The sequence below is a fragment of the Cladophialophora psammophila genome, assembly GCF_000585535.1.
Source record: "Cladophialophora psammophila CBS 110553 chromosome Unknown aczJe-supercont1.3, whole genome shotgun sequence".
NCBI classification, from domain to species: domain Eukaryota; kingdom Fungi; phylum Ascomycota; class Eurotiomycetes; order Chaetothyriales; family Herpotrichiellaceae; genus Cladophialophora; species Cladophialophora psammophila.
The window spans coordinates 184,995-207,093 of record NW_006912924.1 but is presented as its reverse complement, the minus strand read 5'-3'; the positions used below and the strand labels follow the sequence as shown (position 1 = coordinate 207,093).

Below are 22,099 nucleotides of genomic sequence, written 5' to 3'. Positions count from 1 at the left end.
ACTTGTGGATCGACTACCAGAGGCTCAGTCAGGGCCAAGTTAACAACCACGAACATACCTAAGACCTGGAGGCCTGTGAAAGAAGGGGTTGGGCATGTGAATTTCCACAGTCCTTGATGCTCTGACACATATGGAGGAGGCAAGAAATAAAAGGGTATATATATCTTCTTTTCAGATATCAAACGCTTGTTCGCCGAGAGTAACCAAACGGAATGGGGGGTATCTTTTTTTCAAACATCCAACAAAATAACATCAAGAAGCAGATACAGGTGTATTAACGGGGTGTACGCGAGGGTTCGTCATCGCTTTTTGCCCTCTTCATTTCAGAAGTTGAGATCCTGCCCTGGCAGCTCCAGACCGAGACTGAGATTGAGACCTGTGGAATCCCATCCCATTCACTCACATCCGTGCTGTGCTCTGTTGCCCCATCCCAACCTATACCCCCCTGTACCGCCCTACAGGAGTACGCAATAATGTACCCTCGGGGAGGAAGTTGCAGCTGGAGCTGGGACTGGTCGGTTGGAAGCTGAGATCACAACTCGTCGAGCCTGGTTAGTCTCGGATCCTCATGACACTGCTCCTCCTCCGGACCTGTGGTCAAGCGAGGGGATCCATAGCCCATGCTGGGGACCTCTGGAAAGGCATTTTTCCTGATGCGGTTCCTCTCGGCGATGCCTAGGAGAATCTGCCTCACGTCGTCCGGCACATTTAGCGTCTGTTCTTCTTTGGGGTCTGTCTCATTCTTCTCCCCACTGCCACCGCCGTCGTGGCTCCCGAGTCGAAGGCGTCTCTCGTTCTCCTGGCCCCCTGCTGTCCCGCCCAGTCTCAAGCTCCGATTCCAGTTACCCTCTCCGTGCTGTCTCAACCCGGCCTTCACGGGGTCTCCATGGAAATACCATTCCTTGCCAAGCACCACCGCTACCACAATGACAATGACCGCAATGCTTGTCCACCAGACGATCCCCCATACGCGGTCCCACGCCTTGCGGAACTTCTCTTCCCGGTTTTCCCATTCTTCCACTTTCGCGCGGGCTTTCTCCAGTCGCGCGGATAATTCTCTCGCCCTCCTGCTCGCCTTCTCTCCACGCTCTGCCAGTTGCCTAGCTTTAATTTGCCTCGTCTCGAATCCCCCTTGTAAAGTCTTCACGCGTCGACGTGTATCTTCATCTACCCTCTTGCTTTCGCGCTCAAAATTCCCAATCAACGTCCCACTCTGTCGTGCTAGAGACTGGAAACTCCCAATCATGCTGACGAGGTTTCCGACTTTCTCAAGCAAGTTGTAGTATCCATAGTCTAATCGACGAGTTATCTCCACCCCGGTGGATGTTATCTCTGCAACGCGCGAGCGGAGCTCTTCTTCACCCAACCGGAGTTCCTGGTCTCGGCGCTGGAGATCTTCGACTTTGACGTGTATGCGTCGGGCGACACGGGCAGCATCACCACGATCGAGGGCTTCTTCGAAAGAGGTCTTGGGGCGGAGGGGATGCGCTGGAGCGGGGCGGGGGAGTTTGTCCGGAGAGGCAGGGTCTGATGTCGCACGCCGGCGAAGTTCAGGAAATCCAGAAGCATCGTAATCGTAGCGGCCGCCTGCTTGGAAGTCGCTAGACAGGGCGGCAGAAGGACCAAAGGGATGCATAGCCCCATGATTAGTACCATTGCTGCCGCCAGCGCTGCGATTTGTCGGATTTATTGGATTGGGTATATTGCCTACATGTGTGCGCCGCTCCCGTTCGGCGTTGAGCCCTGCAACTAGATGCGGGAGGGTGGAGAGAGCCTCCTTTGAAGCGAAGCGACGGGGAGCATGTGCTTCGGACTGGGTTGGGCGGTGGCGTCTGAAAGGGAGACTATGCGTGGAATCATTGCTGTGGTGCGATACGTGCGAGTGCGACTGTGAGTGCTGATGGCCACTGGAATGGTGGTCTTTGTCTTTATGATTGTGATGTCGATGTGAGGACCCTGGCAGGTGTAGGCGCGATGCTGTCTTCTCGAACGCGCTGGTTGCAGCGGGGAGGGTGATTGCGTTGCGTGGTTTAGGGTCCGCAGGCGAGAGATAGGATCTTGATCTGACATGGGACGGTCGCGTAGGTCGAGAGTTCGGCCCTGCGGCTGGGGGTTGGCTAGACGAGGCAGCATCCTGCTGGGAGGCGTTGGTATGTGACAGAGAACGATAGAGGGCTGGTCGTTGTTGCGAAGGAGGGTGGTTCACGAGGGACATGGTGGACCCGAACATGGTGATCATGTCGTGAAAGAAATGAGGAAGGCCATTATGTAGAGGCCATCATGTATATACGAGACTCTGCAATAGACTCTCAATGGGATCTCAGTATCTGAAAAGCCAGGCCCGTGGGACGAGAGGATTGTTCACAAACTGAACGTGGAGGTGTCCTGAGGTACCTCCAATCGAGTCACGTGCATGAAATCTGCAAGGCTCGTCGAACGAGGCTGTTGGGGGGGGGAGGGGAATGCTCAGCCCTCTGCGCAGATTATTGCAAGATGATTTTAATTCGCTACCTAAAGGGCCACCATGAAGTCGCAGTCTTATGAACAGCGTCTCCACTTCTCGAGAACTCCAACATCTCATGGTACCAATCAATAATTTCAATCTGTGCTATCGACATCCCCGCTGCCGTGACTCGTCTCATGATTTCATATCGTGGGTCTCGTCCACTCCGCGCACAATCGTCAACATTCCGCTTCTCTAGTCCAAAGAGCATAGGGTGTCATCATACTTCGAACTTGGAGCTCTGTGATCTGCTGATTGCTCGTATTTGTGTGGTCGCAAATGAGGACGTTCCGCCGACTTCATGTCGTGGTCGTATCACTTGTGTCGGTTGAATCACTCAATACTCAGCGCCTGGCTCGTCTTCAGCCTCCAGACTGTCGCTGGCAACCTCCTCATAGTCTTTTTCCAATGCCGCTAGATCCTCCCGGGCTTCGGAGAACTCGCCTTCTTCCATTCCTTCGCCGACATACCAGTGCACGAACGCTCGCTTCGAGTACATGAGGTCGAATTTGTGATCAAGCCGGCTCCAGGCCTCGGCGATGGCGGTGGTGTTGGATAGCATGCTGACGGATCGGTCGACTTTGGCGAGCTCGCCACCGGGGACAGGCATGGCTAAAGTTAGGTGTTAGCGAGATGGGCCAAATAAACTACGACGGCAGACTTACGAGGTTGATAGTTGATGCCAACTTTGAACCCGGTAGGGCACCAATCAACCAAGTGGAAGCTTGATTTGGCCTTGAGGGAAGCAATGGCGGCATTGGCATCGCGCGGGACAACATCACCCCGATAGAGCAACGCAACAGCCATGTATTTTCCGTTGCGAGGATCGCAAACGACCATCTGGTTGTTTGGTTCAAAGCACTGCAGCGTCAGGTCGTGGACCTTGAAGCTCTCGTGGGAGGAACGCTTGGTGGAAACGACTGGAGCATAGCTGATGAGCGGGTAGTGGATGCGAGGATACGGCACCAAGTTGGTCTGGAATTCATTCAGGTCGACGTTCAGAGCACCGTCAAAGCGTAGACTCGAAGTGACGGAGGAGACGACTTGTGCAATGAGGCGGTTTAGATGCTCATAGTCGGGTCGAGGAATATCCAGGTTGCGGCGGCAGATATCGTACACGGCTTCATTATCCACCAAGAATGTGCAATCAGCGTGCTCAATGGTACTGTGCGTGGACAGAACGGCGTTGTAAGGTTCGACGACAGAAGACGAGACCTGGGGAGCCGGATACACGGCGAATTCCAACTTGCACTTCTTGCCATAGTCGACCGAGAGCCGTTCGAGGAGAAGGGCGCCAAAGCCGGATCCCGTACCACCCCCAAATGAGTGGAAGATCAAGAAGCCTTGGAGGGATGAACAGTTGTCTTGCGAACGGTTAGAATTCCTCTGCATCTCCCCAGAGTAGACCGTGTCATTCCTCACCTGCGACACGACGGATCTTATCCAAAACATCATCCACGAGTTCTTTGCCGATAGTATAGTGACCTCGAGCATAGTTGTTTGCGGCATCTTCTTTACCACTGATCAAGAGTTCCGGGTGGAAGAGTTGTCTGTATTTACCGGTTCGGATTTCATCGATGGGGGACGGATCGAGATCGACGAAGATGGACCGAGGGACGTGTTTGTTGTTGTTGGTCTCGGTAAAGAAGGTTTCGAAGGCTCCAGCATCACCAACGTTGGCATCGGGGTCAGGTCGACCATCAGCCTTCAAGCCGTGTTCGAGAAGATACCTGGATGAGGAGATTAGCGATGGTGATTTCAAAGTAGCGGTGGGCGCAGGTTTGGTTCGTACAATTCCCATGCGGCATTGCCAAGCTGAGTACCAGCCTGCCCAATATGCAGGTGGCAAACCTATCGAGAAGATCAGTATGTGCTTCGTCGCAGGAGAGAGCTATGATGGATTCGATAGATGGCTGTGTAGAGGTGGCTGTGGTGGTGCAGCTGGTTGTGGGCACGGAACAATTGAGGGGTACACAAAAAACAAAAGCAGACAACTTACCTCCCCGTGCATTCTGTGGAGGTTCTGTGAGCGTGATACAGAGACAAGGGCAAAGAGGACGCGAGGCTATCCAATGCTGATACTGTGCGACGGGTTTCGATGCACAGGATGAGGAAGAGGTCAGGGAGAGGATGAAGCCTAAAATGCGCAGATGGTCAAGTGGTGTGTATCAATTTACGATTGGCGCGTCCTATTGGGCAAGACGGAACGGGGATAAACAAGCCAAGAACCACAAACTGCGTGCACATTCACTTTTCTGTCCACATTATTGCTCGGTACCTGCAGATGTTGCCGCTCCTCCTCTGCCTCGAGTGTCTTCTGTGCTCCTTGCCTCCAGGTACGGTACTCGTATGCTATGGCTTTAGTCCATGATCTTACAGCTACCATTTCAGGAAGTCTGGCCCATGTTGCTGATGAAGGATTCCTCGTACGGCCAGACTACGGTGAGCTAGGATTGACGCACAAACACATGACTGAGACAGAGTCCATCTGCTGCTCCGAACAGGTAGGTCGGTCTTGGTCGGTCTGGTCGGTGAAGAGCCTATCTATGATCTCCAGGAACGGTGAGTTTTTACTGAGCCTCGGCTGCATTTTGAATTCAACGGCCTCATGATCTGAATCCCGCGGATCTATGAGATACTTGTTGGCGATCAATCTGCTTTGTTCTCCCTCCTTTGTCCCGCCTCGTGGAGATGTCATTTCGTTCCTCCATTAGCTAGCGCTCAGGGAGTAGTTCAACAGGGCTGGCTGTTCACATTGTTTCAGAGCAGCCGATTATAACGGCAACCGTTGCATTGATAAGAGCTCAGCAAATCAAAGCCTCTTGAGAACAGGCACATGTCAAAGATGAAACAAGGCTTAATGACAATCGCTGGCGGTGCAACGGCGTTGACGCCTCACACTGATAAGAGGCCCAGATAAAATTTTGGTCAGAGCTCGGCACATCCTCCTCAAAGGCGCCACAAAATGCTAAACCACTTGGTTCAAATATAGAACCAGGCATTTTATGCATGGCCTTCATTGAACAAGGCATTCTATGATTGCAGAGCTGAGTCTTTAATTCTAAGCGAGCTGAAGATAGCTGGTCTCGGTGCGGCTGACTGAACATTTGAATGAGAGGGGAGTTGCAAGGTTATTGATTATCGCGCTCAATAGCCGAAGTCAATCTTGCTGGGGGACCTGGCCTGGCTTGGAAAGAGAACGACCCCAACCCACAACAAGCCAACAGTTCATCAGGGCGACACTGTTTCTTTCGGAAAACGTTGGCATAGCAGAACTACCGCCGGCACTACGGGGAGCAGTTATGCACGGCACAAGAACTGGATCCTTCGGTCGCTCAGGTCTGCACTTGCCCGAAATACTTGATCTCGATCTCGATCATTGAGTGAGAATGTCCAGAGATGACATCGCGATTTGGCTGATCGACGGGTGGGTTTTTGTGAAACATGGGCGACGGCTAAGAACGATGCAACAGGGATGGGACTCAACCCGCCTGTCAGAAAATTCCCAGCGAGGGAGCCAGCACCAACATTTCTCGTGGGCGGCTTTTCCAGGGGTCAACAGCCTATGAAAATCTGGATTAGGCGGCACGATTGGCATCGCCCAAGCCGCCCGTATGCCTAGGGGGGCATCCACCTATTTCTCTATTCGTAGTAGGCCCCACCGGATGGCGCGGGTGGAGTCCTTGGGGCGTTCTCCCAACCCACCAGAAGCCTGTCCCGAAGAGCCAAGGCTGCCTATCCCTGTCAGTCGACCCTGTTTTCGCGGTATCTATCCCATCGTGCCTGTTGCTTATTTTCTGGGCCATACCCAGGTATGTAAGGTACAAGGAGAAATAATGGTACACGTACCAAGTCGACCTGCAGCACCATGCATAAAGGGAAAGAGGGGGAGCCCTTCCAGCAGGTCGGCCTCCGTCACGGATGCAATTTCTGCTATCGCTCTTCTTATACACCTTCGTTTAGACATTATAGACGGACATTGCCCCTCTTTGATATTACTCCTCAGACAGATCATTTCCCCAGTTTTCACATTTCACGCCCGTGTGAGACAGCATTTATGTACCCGGCATCGATAACGCATTTCTTTGCGTCATATACACCCACACGCTCGCTACATGTTTGCAGAGCCGCTGGCTGGCTCCTGATGTATGATATTTGAGGGTGAAGAGGAGGATTATCCAAAGTTGGCATTCCGGCTCTTCTCCTTCCCTGTCCCAATCCACCTCGACTCGATCCAACATGACCACCCCGGCTGAAGAACTGCCTCGATTCGAGTTCAAGCCTTCTAGCCAGAGACCCTCCGATGACGATAGCACGGCTGTTGAAAATGACAGACAGGAAGATTCGGTTGACAGCAAACAATTACACGACCGATTGAAGGTGGAAACACAGCGTCGGGATACAAGTGCACGCTTTGATGACCCGCGGACCCCTAGCAAGGCACGGGAGGAGGCTCATCGTCTTGAGGATGAACTCGCCGTGCAGAGAGCTGAACGGCTCACGTCGATAGAAGAACGGCAATCAGAAGGCGGCCGGAACTCGACACAGCTTCATCGATCCCGATCAAGAGCACCCGAACCCCTCGATGAGTTTGATACGGCTACCAACCCTATCCACGAACGGGCCGCCATTTACAAGCCACCTGAAAACCCCAGCACTAAGATTGCCAAATTCTTCAAGTACATCCATCATTCTAGCTTCGTCATTCGCTACTTCACCTACATCGTCCCGGTCTTTGCCCTCCTCCTGATCCCCATTCTTGTCGGAGCTTTCCTGCCTGCGGCCGAGCATGCAAGTGTTGGTGGTGTCGACTTGATCTGGTTCGGTGTGTGGCTTGAAATCATCTGGTTGACTCTCTGGGCCGGCCGCATCGTTGCCATGATGATCCCCTATCCTCTCGGTCTGATCTCGAGCCTGTTTACCAACAATGCCAAAAAGTGGCGAGATCTAGGCAAAGCCCTTGAACTCCCAGCGACAATCTTCTTCTGGTGGCTCGGTGTTGAGATATCTTTCTTGCCCACCATGACTAACCACCATGTGAATGGCTCCAAACAAACCAAGCATTGGGAAAAGGTTCTCAACAAGGTCATCATCTCCGTATTTGTTGGTGCCACCTTGAATTTCATCGAGAAGATCATAATTCAGTTGATCGCAATTTCTTTCCACTTGCGAACCTACGCCGACCGCATCGAAATCAACAAGTTCCAGATCGGCAGTTTGACGAAACTATATATCTTTTCCAAGGCCAAGATCGCCATGGAAGACGCAGAATTCGAGGAGAAACACTTGGAGCCTGGGTCCGGGACAAAAACACCGGCTATGTATGCCGTGCAAGCTCAGGAAGCTCTCACCAAGGCATTTGCCAAAGTAGGTGATGTGGCTGGTACAGTCGCGGGTGATTTTACTGGGAAAAAGGTTGCCAAGAGTGGTCACCCTTCCCAGGTTGTCTTGACTCTCCTCCACAGCACCAGTGGGTCGCAGGTTCTGGCTCGACGCCTGTACCGAACGTTTGTGCGAGAGGGCTTCGAAACCGTGTCTTCAGAAGACCTTAAGGCGGCTTTTGACAATGACGACGAAGCGGAAGCTGCTTTCAGCATGTTCGACAAAGACATGAACGGGGATATCTCCATGGAAGAACTCGAAGCTGTCTGCGTCGAGATCGGAAGGGAACGGAAGTCAATCACTGCTTCTCTCAAGGATCTCGACTCCGTCGTCAGCAAGCTTGACGATGTTCTGTTTTTCATCGTCGGCGTCGTCACACTCTTGGTCCTCATTTCTCTCATTTCCACTTCGGCAGCTGGAGTCCTTACTTCTGCCGGTTCGGCCGTACTCGCTCTTTCCTGGCTGTTCTCCGCCACAGCCCAAGAATTCCTGCAGTCCTGCATCTTTGTCTTTGTGAAGCATCCGTTTGATGTTGGAGACCGAGTTTCGATCTACGGCAACACCGGGTCATCGCTCAAAGGAGATGATTACTTCGTCAAAGAGATCTCGTTGTTGTACACAGAATTCAAGAAAATGGAGGGTCACATTGTCCAAGCCCCGAACTCATATCTTAACACGTTATTCATCCTGAACATGCGGCGCTCTGGAGGTCTTGCTGAGGCTGTTCCTATCGTCATTAGGTTTGGTACCACTCTGGACCAGATCGAGGCCTTGCGGAATTCACTCCTCGAATTTGTTCGGTCAGAGAAGCGTGAGTACCAGGGCAATATCTTGACTGAACTTAGAGATGTCACCGAAGCGTATTCTCTCACTCTGAACGTTGTGTTCTTTTATAAATCAAACTGGCAAAATGAGCTACTTCGTCTTCAGCGACGCAACAAATTCATCTGCGCTCTGATGGTTGCAATGCAGGAGATCGGAATTGAAGGACCTCGTCGTAACCAAGCTGGTTGGAGACCAGACGTGCCGTATTTCATGCAATTGCCTCCTGGCGCTCCACCTCTCATCGGCGGAAGTGACCATGATATGCACCCTGGTCACAGTTCGGGGACTATCACCGGCGATCCAATCCATCAAACACCAGCAGTTGCAGCCCCTCCGCTTCAATACCCTTCCATCATGCGACGACGGCCTAGTACAGGTCAGCTAGGACGACCTAGGGGCGAGTCCTTGTCGGCCATGGCCAAGAGAGTGGATTTTTCGCTCGGTATGAAAGACGTCAGCTCAGGAGAGCAACTCTCCGACGTCTACGAAGACCGAAGTCCCCCGCAATTCGAAGAGGTGATTCGAGAATCCAACCGGATAGACGAAGAACGAAGGATTTCAGAGTCCCAAGATCGAGAAAGCAACGGAAGATCGACTTCTCGGGACGGTCACATGATGAGCGGGATTCTACGGCGTTCGACCACTCAAAGCTTTGGCGGTAATTCCAGGGCATCCGTGGGCGGCCACCATCGATCCTCGATCAGCAGTACCGAGACACATCGCAATCGCTTCTTGAGTCGCTTTAATCGCACGGGCAGAAGCATTGATCTTCCACGCGACTCCCTCGCAGAGGAGGGCCAAGCTCCACCCATGCCATCCGCTGGTCCTCTGGATGCGAGATCTGGCAAAGTCAGCTCACAGGCAGTCCGCGTGGACTCTATTACTAGCTCGTGCTCCAACGAAAACGAGCCATTCCCATCCATGGTCCCAGTGAGCAGCAGAGCAGAGGATTTTGAAATGAAAAGGCTGGGAGAGAGTTCGTCCAGCCACCAGCATTAAGAAGTTACAGGCTTATTTGGCTTTTTGGGGGGGGGGGGAATTGGAGCCATCTGGCATATATATCTTGGATTTTTGGGTGTCAAAATGGTTACTTTATTGGAATCAAAAGTTAACACCTTGGGAGACGGAGGCGCAAACCGGGCCGGCTTTGCATGTGCCGTCGAGCCCGAGCGAGACTCGATTCGAGATTGTAATTGCTTTTCTTTCTCCCCTATGAAAACTATATAGACACGTTATGAGGTGGTCTGCTTCGACTACCCGGTGATGACGATAGAGATAGAGCTTATGAACGGACGAAATTTTGGCCACTGACAAATTCAAAAGGCCGCGACAATGCTCCTGTTTCTTGATTCCCAAATCTCGGTCGAAATCAAGATAGCTAAATGAACGAGATGTTTCCAATCATTCGCCACTATTAGGAAACTCGATTCCCTCTCGGACGAATTTTTAGACCGTTGGCAATATCAAGTATCGACCACGCGATCCTGTCTGACTAAAACAGCGCGTACAGGCCGTCTCCTTGGTGCCTGGATCCGGCTAGTGGGCTTGGTTTGATTCGCTCCTCCGTCGGCGGGTCCTAATTAGCTTCCCTTCTTTCGACGTCTTATGTATGATGATAGAGTAAACATAGACAAGCTTTAGAGGCCCCCCATTTCGGGATTTGGAAAAACATCTGGCAACGTCTTCAGCTCTACAGCCAGCCTTTCTCGCCTATTATTCTTCATGCGCTGCGGCAGCCCCGACTGCCCGTTCAAAGGGAGCAATGTTACGTAATGCGTCCGGTCATAGGTGTGGCCGCTCAAGACAACACGGGCCACCCCAGCAGTCCCATTGTGAAAGCGGGCGAATTTTCGATTTCGCCAGCTTTGGCCTTCATTTCGTCCACGTCCCAGTTCGCCCAGACGAACTTGTTCTTTAGGAACTTGGCTTCAGGGCTGCATGCCCAGACTGTGAATGAACCCGGCAGGTCCGCTAGTATTACCGAGTTAAAGTCAGCAATGTGGATATCAGACGTGTTCGAGCGGGGCTGAGTTCAAAATTTGGGCCCGTGTATGCAGCAAAACCACGGGGTTGAGTGACTTACGCGTATCCATGGGTGTCATGGCCCCATGCTTGACATTGATATCGCTCAAAATGATGCCCGGCTGAATGTTGACAACATGCAGGTCCGGGTGCTCGCTCTGGACGAATTCGAAGACCTTAAGCGCTCCCAGTTTCGAGGCGGTGTACGCTGACAAATCGGCGACGATGGCCGCAGGTACGTGGGTTCCAGCCGTAGAGACGTTGATGATTGTCGCTGTTGGAGATCCCACAGGGATGAAGGCTCGAACAGAGTGGAATGCCCCGAGGATGTTGACTTCGAATGATGTCCACCATTCCTTCGGATCGGAGGAAATTATTGTTGCCGGTTCGGCGAGATGGCCGGCGTTGTGGACGAAGATGTCGATGGGGTTTTTGGCTTGTTGTTGGATGAGTTTGAATGCAGCTTCGACGCTTGAGAGAGAAGCTGTGTCTGCGGTCGCGGCAACAATCTTGGTATTTGGATACTGGGACTCAAATTTGGCCTTGGTCGCATCCAGGGTCTCCTGTGTGCGTCCCACGATGCCGACGAGACTGATACCCGCCTTTGCGAAAGCGTTGACGATAGCAGAGCCGATTGCACCAGCGCCTCCCGTCACGATTGCCGTCTTCCCTTCAAGTGAAAGCTCGGGACGTGAAGGATCAATCCTTTGGTAAGTATCATTGTGCCAGCCCTTGAAGGGAGATGGGAAAGGGGAAGCAGCAGCGTCGCCCATTGCTCTTAGAGGTGCTGATAGATTTAGGATACTAGTGCCGAAATCCGAGGTTTGGTCCGAAGGTTGAAGAATGCTCCTTGAAAGCGGGCTCAGAGGTGAGGACTTGGGACGCAAATATATAGCCTTGGGCATGCTGACCAAACTATACAACCCAGAGATGGATTATCTAACTTGCCTTGCCACGCTACTTTCAGGGCCCCTGGTCGGAAAGAGTCCGGTCATCAACCGGGGCCTTTTAGGTCTCTCACCGGGTTAGTACTCTCCACACCTCGCTGCGGTAGGCAGACTGCCCTTGTCTTCTAGGGCAAGGCTGCAGCCATGCAGAGTTTGGCTCAATGGAGGGGAAGACGTCAGCGACGCTGCAGTGCTGGCAGCCGGCCTCGAAGTGAGCAGAATTGCGGGCTAGGCTGGTGGATGATTGTACTCGGGTGGAAGTCCCATTGATCATGCGCTGATGGTACATATCATAAACGGCATCTGAGAGATGGTGGTGCCGCTGGCAACACATCCAACATGATGAGCCTTGGGGAAGAGAGCCTATTAGAGGAAGAGCGTGAAGTTAACGAGCGACATGAGAGTGCGCTGGCAGACAATGAAGATACGGCTCACCCTATGGAGCCAAAGGGCGCCCGACATGATACTATCGCCTTCAGTGTGTTAGAGGCTAGGGGGGCTCTTCGCCAGGGACAGAGGCAAGTGAGACACTCCCTATAGTGAAAGGCGGTAAGTGCAATGAGATTGAGGGACTTGGTTTGCCCAGATGAGTTTGGATGAGTTCTGGATTTCTTCAGCTTGATGTCGCTGCCAGACCCAAAGGTGACAGACTGGTGAAGACAGAGGAAGAGAGTATCACGCCAGTGACTCCTTCGCCAAGTGACGGCTCTCTCACTTCTACCGCACAAAATGCGCCATCTGCCTGCGACCACAACTCTTTCCTTGTCTCCTTCCTTTCACCTTGTCCTTCACAGTCCTCTCCATCAGTCGCTTCTTCTTCACCAAGTCGTTCTTTCGCACCAGTCATCAACATCTCTTGATCTGCACCACCCGTGCTCTTTGAATTCCTTCAGTTCTCTGAGGTCAGGGGCTCCCAGCAACTACTTGATGGCCGTCATGCAGGTCAAGATGAAAGGTATGTCCGTGATCAGTACACGGCCAGGACATGATGGAAATAGCTAACGCGACGCTGTTTGCAGGCTGGCCTCAAGCCACCGCACTCTATTTCACGGTCATTCTTTGCTTCCTCGCTGGTCTCCTCAATGCTGGTCCTCTTCAACGCACCAAAGGTCACACCTCTGTCGTCAGCCACTGGTCTCATACGCCCACCTCTCACCGTGGTCATCATGCTCCTACTGTCGCTGCTTCCCACGAGGTTGCCCTTCGTCCTTCACACGACATCGTCCCCTCCGGGTCGGCTGTCAAGCGTGACACGGAACTCAGCCATGACTACGCCTTAGTCTGTGTCGACCGTACCCTCACGGGATTATGTCAGCAATCGGTACATGACTATTACTGCGATTCACATGGTCGGGTGAACCACAAGAAGCAGGCAGAGAAGGCTTGCGACCAGTACTGCATCTGTTTCTCCATCTCCCCAAAGCCGTGCTATAAGTATGTCAACATGCTCAATTGTGCCGTCAAGGACAACATGGTCGTTGACACGAACAATGGCACTTTTCTTGGTTACCTCTCGGACGCCCGAGTGCTCGAAGATGGCTCTCTAGATTTTACGCCCACCAAAGTCGTCGAAAATAGCTCTCTAGACTTGGCGCCCACCAAAGAAATTGCCAAACGCCATGATTACGCGTTGCTATGCCAGGACCGCGAGCACACTGCCTGGTGTGGTACGTCGTACCAGTATTACTGCACTTCGAACGGTGCTCTGAATCGCAAAAGCACCGGTGAACACTGGTGCGAGGAGAATTGTTGGTGCTTCAACACAAAACCGAGGATTCAATGCTTTCCAAATGCGGCGCTTCTCACTACCTGCCTGCTTAAAGGAAAGCAGGTCTATCTGGCCAATGGCACTCTTCTGGGAGATGTCAACGACGCACATATCTACCCCAACGGTACATTGGACTTCCGCAAGCTAGTTGCGAGAGATTCTATTGCAGCATCAGCCGACCCGCAGCAGATGATCTGCAAGTCTCACTCTAGAGAAGTGTCTCCTTTCACTGGCGGCTTACTATATGACAAGAACTTGACCATGTTCTGCGCGCACCATGGATACTCATGCGTTAGCGACCCTGCACGGGCAATCTTCACATTAACACGGCAGCCCGGCACGAAGGACATGAAGAAATGTGATGTCGCTTGTGGCTGCCCGTCGTCAACTTGGAAGCGTGAAGGCACAGAGCACGATTTAATCCGGCCTTCCCCGACACCCAGCGGAGTGACCATTCAAGATCTTGTCCTTGGCTGCAGTTCGAACAACGGGATTACCAAAGGCACCTGGTCATTTGATGTCTCTTTGACCGACTACTGCAAGAAGCATGGCTATGATTGTGGGCCTGGGCCAGTTTGGGTCTTACAGCATATGGAGGTCATTCAAGAGTGTCAAGCAGGATGTGTTTGTCCGGCGACGCCAGGAAAGCGTGCGTCTGCTTTGTCATTGCCTTCGAAGACAAGAATCAACCTGGAGCCTAGAGCAAACGATATCACAACTATCCCCGCGACCAATAATCTTGATCTTTTCGGTATGACCTGTTGGTCACAAGGCAGACACAACGAATCTCTCACTCTCCACTGCCGAGATGGAGGCTATTCCTGTGTGCCTCTGGAGCACACTACCCTACGAACTCTCACTCACAATGGCGCTGATATTCCTGAATGCACTCACAGCTGTCGGTGCTCGAATCCGCTCGCTCGTGAAGCTGGTGGACGCAGACGATCCGAGCAGGGGACCTCAATTGACGATAGCAAGCGTTCAGTGCACAAGGAAATAGCGGTAACTGGAATTAAGATTCCAGGCTCTACCGCGGTTGCTCCTCCAAGTGGTGTCCCCAGTCAGTCCAGCAGGTTCGCTCTCAACTGCGGCAATGTAGCGGACGGGCCTAGCTTCTGCCAGCAATTGGATTTGGGCTACTTTTGTGGTTACAACATGACCGTTATGCGAACTTCCACCGTGCAAAATCAGGGTGTGACGTGGTGCGACTATTACTGCAGCTGCATCTTCAGAGACCCCATCCCTTGCGTCAACGAATGGAATATTCCCCTTTGTCGCGAAATGTGGGATGGGACTGTTCGCGATGCCTCGAGATTGCAGATCGTACTTGCTTATGTTGAGGATGTCATCATATTGCCCAATAATTCCATCTTGCTTGATCGTGGGCAGGATGGTGGCTTCCCGTTTGTTGCCGCGGCGCATGGTAGACATGGGCCTGGCTCCAACGGTACCTGGACAGACTGGCCTACAAATGGGACGGCCAATGCGTGGTAGAGCAGAACTTAGTCTGGCTCAGTCAATGACTGAACATGCGCTTCTTCATCCAGTCCAGCGCTCAACATTCACGGAAAGACACCTCCAGATATCTGCGCCTACACGCAGCCAAACTCATTACTCTTGCAGTGAGGATATTACGCTTTGTACTAAAATCCATCATGCCACCACTCCACGCCAACGTCGAACATCTAGTGCTCTTAGGGTTTCCAATCATTACCGCCATCGACAAGGAAACAATATCTTGAAGTCTGGTTTCGAGGACTGGAGATATTTTAGGTCATTTGGACCTCTGAACTCTGAGAGATTGGAATGGGGGATCGATGATTGATAACTATGGTAGAGACTGAGAGACTCTGGTAGATATGGCATTGGGGGCGTGGTGGCTTGATGCTTCCCACACTGAAACAGAAAAATCAGCCCTGGAAGATCATCCAGATAGGATGGAATGGAAAGGCGAAACTAGATATCAGTTTGCGATCATGCGATCCCGCTTCATCTCGTTGCAAGTGTCCGACTGAGCAGGCTCAGGTAGCAATCCATCGTGACAGGAGCTGCGGTCTGTCTCCTGCGGATCAGCCCTACGACCTGCCATCTTCATCCTCATCGACGGCCTCCTCAGGATTTGGCATCTTTTATCAAGAATCCCCCCCTCTTGGCTGGTGGAAAATCTCTTTCCTTTCCGCTGCCTGTCCGACCATGGGGCTTCCAGCTTCAAGCCACTGCGACGCTCTCCATCTTTGGCTTCAGCCCCTTCGCCTGCTCCAGGACCATCTCCTCGGTCTGGGTGCGGTCTTGATATTCGACGCCCCTCTCCCTCAGCCGCCGGTTCTCCTCTTCCATCCACCTGGCCTGCACGCGCAACCTCTCGGGCACCACGGCCTTTCTCTCCCCCTGTATCTTCCACCCGCGCAGCTTTTCCTGGCCGCCTAGGTCGCGGATCGTCTTGAGCTCGACCAGCGAACACCCCGCGCCGGCCGCATCGGCATCGCGGTCAAAGTCGAACGGCTCCTTCAGGCTCACGGGCGGGTTGGTGATGATGCGCGCCAGCCGCCGGCCGTTCTTGGACGCGGAGTGCAGCATCAAGGGATGCAGCAGGATCACGTCCCCCACGTTGCCCGTCATTTCGTGGAACGACGCCGCCGCGCACTTTTGGACTATGTCGTTGAAGAACTTGAGACCCGGGTCCGAGTCCGTCGGCGAGTCGACTGGCATCCTGTTTTTTTTTTTGGTTTCCCACCCCACCTGTGAGCTGGTGGGGTAAATATATAGAGAGGTTTTGTTTGGCTAAGGGTAGGCATTCTTTTGAATTGCATATGATATTGGGGGAAGGGTTTAGCTGGGGAACGGTCGGGGACTTACATGTGCGGTGTGACGCCCTGGGGATGGTCATACTGTACGTATACGATATCAGTGAGCCTGGTAATACTCCGCATGTGTTTCCGTTCTCTGTTCTCATTCCTGCCCCTTTTTCTTCCTGGGGTAAAAGGGGACCTAACAGTACATACCAGCCACTTGCCGATTCTCGCAGGTCCTTCGGAGCAGATCCATGTACCGCCGCCGTCGGGCAGGATGTCGGTGAACAAAGGGATGACCAGCAAGGCCTGTTCCGGAGAGTCGAGAAAGTGGATGAAGAAGTCACCTATGTATACGTCGCCGTGTTTTGTCAGAGCCGGTCAGGAATGAATGGCTCTTTGCTCTCTGTCTCTCCCCCTCGACGAACGCCTTGCCACAGCTGATGGAACACCAAACTTGTGCCTGCCCTAGCACCTGTGTAGGCTTCATGCTGGCGACAGTAGTCCAGGCAAACCATGAAGAATTGTACTTGATACTTTGTACCGAGACTCACTCACCATCGACATGCCACCCCTCGAGCTCCTTGGGAGCATACTCCCTGCCCTCGCCCTCGGGCGTGCCCAAGTTGACAATGAACGAGTCGCTCCAGGTCTTGCTCTTGTCGGTAACGCGCTCCTCGCCGCCGACCAGGTCGCAGATGGCGTCCCACGCCCTGGGCGCGAACTCGGCCACCTTCAGTCGTCGGTGCTCCGGCATGTTTGTCCGCTCGCGCGTCCACGTCGTCTTGTCGTTTGGATTCATCCCTAACCGCGTCCACACGTCACGCGTCCATTCGTCAGAGGCGGCGCGGCTGAAACATCCCCGGATCACCACGTAGCCGTGCTCCATGAAATGCGAGACTTGCGACGGGGTTAGGACCTTGTGAGGCTGGGATGACATGGTGGTTGGTGGTTGACGGTTGCTCTCGCTGCTGCTGCTGGTTAGGCCCCGCAAGAAACTCGTGCAAGATTCTTTGAGAGGGTGTTGGGTATAGTGTAAGAAGAGGAGATGACGACCTTGCGCTAGGCTCTTCTTTTAGCTGATGAATTTTGCAACGACAGTATGAATGCAGTACGTAGTTCCCAGTATGGACAGCCAAAAGATCAGAAAAAGGGGTGTATGTAAGTATGGATGTATGTAGATGTTTAACAGACGGTAGATGGATCGAATACTTGCCCTTGTTCTACCCTTTCTCAGGTCTTCCTACAAAGGTATATACATACTTCGTCAGCAACGCAGCAGATACCAACATAACATGATCCCAGTTGGTCCAGAACATCCGCCGGATGTATTGGGGGAGGGGAGGAGGGGGATTCTGCAATCGCGTCGGTCTCTCCCAATTCAGCCGTGGAAATTCGCGAATTGGGAATGCAGGTGGTCGAAATTTAGCCGATCGGCCTATATATAGGCTATGTACAAGAATGTATGAGGGTCCGCTGGATCAGTGAGAGCGGGCATATGCCCGGTATTTGACCATGTGTACCTTGGGTAGTTGGTTAGCTGGTTAGCTGATGATTTGTAGGAGTATTATATCACATGAGGAGTACCAAAGTAGAAGATGATGGCATGGAACTTGGTTTGATCTTGATCATTTCATGTCTCATACTCTTCCAAGGACGGCACGCTTGCGATAACGACAACCTGCACTTTCGGGACGAGGGTCAACAATGTCATCTCCTACGCACTCGCTCTTCTAAATGGCCGACATCACAATCAGCCCGGAATCACATACTTTTCATTCATGTCACACGTCCAACAATTTCTCCGGCAACTCGTCTACCAGTCGTCGTCTTCGTTGCGGTCCTTGTCTCTCCCGCTCATCGCACTTTGCCTGGCCCTCAATGCCTCAGCCAATCCACCAGCTAGACTACCGCCTCCCATGCTACTCGGTGTGGCCCGCCCTGAATTGGTCCCGCTGTTCGTACCCAAACCCACTGCACTATCCCTGGCTGGGGAGGCGTCAGGTTTTCTGGCTCCGGGAACTGGTCGCTTGGCCGGTGGTGCGGGAGGTGTCGGTTTCGCTCTGCCACCAACCGGCGGCGTCCCAGGCTTCGGGCCTCCGTTGACCACAACTGATGGCGTAGGGACCGGGCGATGGTGTGCAGCTGGGGGCGGCGGAGGCGGCGGAGGTGCGGGGCGCGCCTGCTCAATCTCCTCTACATAGGCCGACGGTGTCCAACCTTGCGTGTTGGTTTGAGGGTTCTTGCAGAGCCACCAGCCTAAGCAGTCCACGTTAGTTCCAATTTCAAGAGCAATGGAGAATTCCAAGCGTGCTTACCGTTGTTCTCTTTCTGCACAATTTCCACAATCTCTCCTGCCCTGATGGACAGTTCATTCGCATTGGGTGAGTTGAAGTCGTACTTAACTTTAGCTTGAGGTGTGGATGGCACTGGGGCGGGAGCTGCAGCCGGGGGAGGGGGCGGGGGCGGTGGAGGGGCGGTCCGGCCCCATGATGATCCCGAATCGTTTCGAGCGTGCGAGAAAGGACCGTTGGCATGCTGAGGAAGGGCATGAGCAGCAGCTGGCGTTGGAACGGGACGATGAGTTTGCGCTGCTGGTCTGGCTGCGGGTACAGGTCGTCTAGCGCCCGTCTTCGCTGGCTGCCCTCCTGGTCCCCCCGGTCTGAGCAACTTACCAGTGGTGATAGGCCTGGCAATTGCTTTGGCTCGCGGAGTCGGTCTCGAAACTGAGTTTGGAGATTCTCCTTGCGGAACGTGGATCGTTCCTGACTTGTACACGTCGTCCCGAGCGATTGCTGGATCTTTTTGGACTTTGACCACAACAGGTTTGCCTGGTTTCTTGTTGTACTCAATCTGGGCTCCAATTTTGAGGTTCATTCCGCCGACCGCGACCGTTTTGAATTGCAGGAAGAATTCAGTCTTGAAAACGCAGTTGAGGAGAGGATCTGGCTCCTGAGCAGACCCGATGCCCAGTGCAAACCAGTCATCCCGCAGGTTCGAGCACGAGATGTATTTCACCGCGCCGATAGGGATTGTCCGCTCAGCAGAGATTTGAAGTTGGTGGTTCACAACGGCCTGCACAATGATGTAAACCGATTTGGGGGTCAGGACAAGAATCCTGGGCATCCGCTGCGAGGATCGTCCGAATTTTGTGACTAACAGCTCGCAACGCGCCGAGAACACACAGCGCTCCTGAGGATTGAGATGGATTGCATCCCTCAGCACACGGCCCTGACCCCCCGGCATATTGAGACCGAGGTAATCGCCAAAGAAACGTCTTGAACCAAGCAGGCTGTATCTGCGACGTTCCTTCCGACCAGCCAGGAGTTTGTGTCCTTGATCTCGGAATTCAACCTCTTTAACGCCAACCTTGGATTTGCGCCAGAACCTTTGAATCCTGGTGGCAGCTTCAGCCCGGTAGCGCAGATAGTTTCTCCAAGCTCTTTGAATGCGGACTGCCATGTTGTGCCAATAGCGGTCTCTCATATGCTCTAGTCCGAACAATGTCTCGGGAGTCTTGATGAATGCTTTGGTTACACCCATCTGATATTCCTCTTTTGGAATGCTTGTATCTTTGAAGATAATTTCCGACGCAGTCCTAACATCTCCTCTATAGGTGTATTCTCCGGCGTATGACAGTTTAGGCGACAGTAAGGCGAATCTTTCCACAAATTTATCAAACGTTTGACGATAGGCGAAACCAGCTCGCCGGATGCGAACGTTTTCTTGCAGACCCAGGTATTTGATCTGGTGGAGCACATTAGGCTCGTTGTATTCTTTGGGCGACTTGTTCTCGTTGGGTTTGATAGTTCGGATGTAAGACGGCTGGGCTTGCATGAGGGTATCAACCAGTTCATTCGCGGATATTTTAATCTTGTCCCCAGCAGTTGGAGGTCGTCGCTTGTCATCCTGATCGACTTGATTTGGGAATAGCTCATGGACAAATCCATTTGAGCTTTCGCTGACCAGATTTAGCAGATCTTTCAGCAGCTGATCCTTGTTCTTGTCCGTCATTCCCACAACTTGATAGCTCACATCACCGGCATAATGCTTGATGATAAATTGACCCTGTCTGCTCTCAAAGTTGGGGTTGCTGGAAAGGAAATTCAGTCGGCCAACAAAGGTTTGATCGGCCGCTCCGGAATCTGCGTGAGCTGTTGCGCAAGCGTCGTTGAGAGCAGCGAAAACACCGGGTGGCCGCTTGTCCTCGATCAAAGAGCAGACGACCTTGTTGTCGAAATACTTGATGGGAGTCCACTGGATCTGTTCACGGGCATACTCTTCCTGCTCGGCTTTCAATGTCAATTGAATGAAGATTTGCTGCAGCTTCTCGTTGACGTAGTTGATACACAGCTGCTCGAACGAGTTCTTCTCAAAGATCTCGAATCCGTAGATGTCGAGGATGCCAATCGTGTTCTTCACTGTGCCCTGGGATCTCAGTGAAACATTGGTACGCGCCACAATCCAATCAAACAGATTGAAGTATATGGCTTTGGCAAGAGCGTCTCGAACCGCATTAGCCTGGACTGGGTTCAAGGGTGATTCGTAGATGGACCCTCGGCGTCCGCCACCACGGGCTGTTTCGACGATTCTGACCGTCATGGCCTTGTGCACATGAGCAGACTCGACTTCTAGGAGGTAGGCGACAAAGTCCACCACGGATTCGTCTGCAATATTGACGCCTCCTTGATCATTGTCCCTGAACGTGATGTTTCCAATCCACAAAATGGCTGCCAGAAGACGGAAGATATTGTCCTGCTCAGCCTTGGACAGACCAATAATCTGCATGGCGTTGAGGGTTTCCCGGAAGTCGCTCGCATCGTCTATTCCGGGTACATCGAAACATTTCGACCTGCTCGTATATACGTACGACTGAGGTTGCTGAACACCGAAGGCATCTCTATACTCTTTCGGGGCGGCTTTTGTGAATTGATAGAAAATGTGGAAATTTCTCTCGTTCGTGATCTGTCCCACCACCCGGCTCTTTTCCAGCAGATAGTTTGTGATTTTGGCCCCCACAGGCTCACCCTGTTCGTTAAACTCAAGCTCGAGGTATTTTCCAAAGCGAGAGGAATTGTTATTTCGCAGTGTTTTGGCGTTGCCGAAGGACTCGAGGAGCGGATTGGTAGCCAGGACCATGTCTTTGGTTCTCTGAATTCTGGAATCGCTTCCGCCAGAGACGCTGGCGATGTACTGCATCAAGCGTTTGGCAGCTTCCGTCTTGCCTGCGCCCGACTCGCCCGAGATAATGACACATTGGTTGTCTTTGTAGGCCTTCATGTTGTAGTAGGCTGACTCTGCGACGGCAAACACGTGGGGTGGGACCTCGAGACGGTTTCGCCCTCGGTAACTTTGGACGACCTGCTCTGTGTAGATTCCCAAGTCACGGAAAGGGTTGACCGAGACCAGCACATGGCCGATATAGGTGTAGATCTCGCCATGCTCAAAGCGCTTCTTGAGGTTGTCGTTGATGGCCTCATTGGAAACTTTGCTCAACAGCGTGAGATCTGAAACGCCCACTTCCTTCTTTTTTGTGATCTCAAAGGTTGCCTTTTTGATCTGGGGCTGCCCGGCATCCGCGTGTGTCGACTTGCCGCCACCGAAAAGAGAAGATTTAGGGGCGCGAGAGGTCTTGCCTTCGCGGCGCTTTGTTTGACCCTAGTAGTCGAGAGTAAGTGAGTGCGTTTGCATCAAAGCGATTTATGGCGCGGACACTGACCATGGTGGAGGTTCTGATTGTTTAGGACATGCGCGCGGGGAGGGGAGATTGGCGGGAATGAGATGGGATAGCAGGAGTGCCTGAGGGACATGTACTGAATACCAGAAGGGTAGTAAGAAGTATTGAAAGCGAAGAATCACGGAA

At 52.7% G+C, this 22,099-nt stretch overlaps 7 protein-coding genes across 7 annotated transcripts; 2 read left to right on the top strand and 5 right to left on the bottom strand.

The window, feature by feature from the left end:
* Positions 1-532: 532 nt before the first annotated feature.
* Positions 533-2,215, bottom strand: A1O5_02269 (uncharacterized protein; the record flags this gene model as incomplete). Its single annotated transcript, XM_007742885.1, has 1 exon — positions 533-2,215. The coding sequence occupies one exon, from the start codon at positions 2,213-2,215 to the stop codon at positions 533-535; it is 1,683 nt and encodes a 560-aa protein (XP_007741075.1).
* A 625-nt stretch (positions 2,216-2,840) lies between these two features.
* A1O5_02268 (tubulin alpha-2 chain) lies at positions 2,841-4,514 on the bottom strand (the record flags this gene model as incomplete). The annotated part of the gene is made up of 5 exons (XM_007742884.1): positions 2,841-3,115; positions 3,169-3,867; positions 3,926-4,233; positions 4,296-4,354; positions 4,503-4,514. 5 exons carry the CDS (start codon positions 4,512-4,514, stop codon positions 2,841-2,843), a joined length of 1,353 nt encoding a protein of 450 aa, XP_007741074.1.
* Positions 4,515-6,742: 2,228 nt separating this feature from the next.
* On the top strand, positions 6,743-9,709 carry A1O5_02267 (uncharacterized protein; the record flags this gene model as incomplete). The annotated part of the gene is made up of 1 exon (XM_007742883.1): positions 6,743-9,709. The coding sequence occupies one exon, from the start codon at positions 6,743-6,745 to the stop codon at positions 9,707-9,709; it is 2,967 nt and encodes a 988-aa protein (XP_007741073.1).
* A 799-nt stretch (positions 9,710-10,508) lies between these two features.
* Positions 10,509-11,505, bottom strand: A1O5_02266 (uncharacterized protein; the record flags this gene model as incomplete). Its single annotated transcript, XM_007742882.1, has 2 exons — positions 10,509-10,681; positions 10,794-11,505. 2 exons carry the CDS (start codon positions 11,503-11,505, stop codon positions 10,509-10,511), a joined length of 885 nt encoding a protein of 294 aa, XP_007741072.1.
* Positions 11,506-12,615: 1,110 nt separating this feature from the next.
* A1O5_02265 (uncharacterized protein) lies at positions 12,616-14,941 on the top strand (the record flags this gene model as incomplete). Its single annotated transcript, XM_007742881.1, has 2 exons — positions 12,616-12,634; positions 12,699-14,941. 2 exons carry the CDS (start codon positions 12,616-12,618, stop codon positions 14,939-14,941), a joined length of 2,262 nt encoding a protein of 753 aa, XP_007741071.1.
* Positions 14,942-15,655: 714 nt separating this feature from the next.
* Positions 15,656-17,176, bottom strand: A1O5_02264 (uncharacterized protein; the record flags this gene model as incomplete). The annotated part of the gene is made up of 4 exons (XM_007742880.1): positions 15,656-16,157; positions 16,304-16,335; positions 16,450-16,583; positions 16,795-17,176. 4 exons carry the CDS (start codon positions 17,174-17,176, stop codon positions 15,656-15,658), a joined length of 1,050 nt encoding a protein of 349 aa, XP_007741070.1.
* Positions 17,177-18,052: 876 nt separating this feature from the next.
* A1O5_02263 (myosin-1) lies at positions 18,053-21,958 on the bottom strand (the record flags this gene model as incomplete). Its single annotated transcript, XM_007742879.1, has 3 exons — positions 18,053-18,495; positions 18,555-21,894; positions 21,950-21,958. The coding sequence occupies 3 exons, from the start codon at positions 21,956-21,958 to the stop codon at positions 18,053-18,055; spliced, it is 3,792 nt and encodes a 1,263-aa protein (XP_007741069.1).
* Positions 21,959-22,099: the final 141 nt, after the last annotated feature.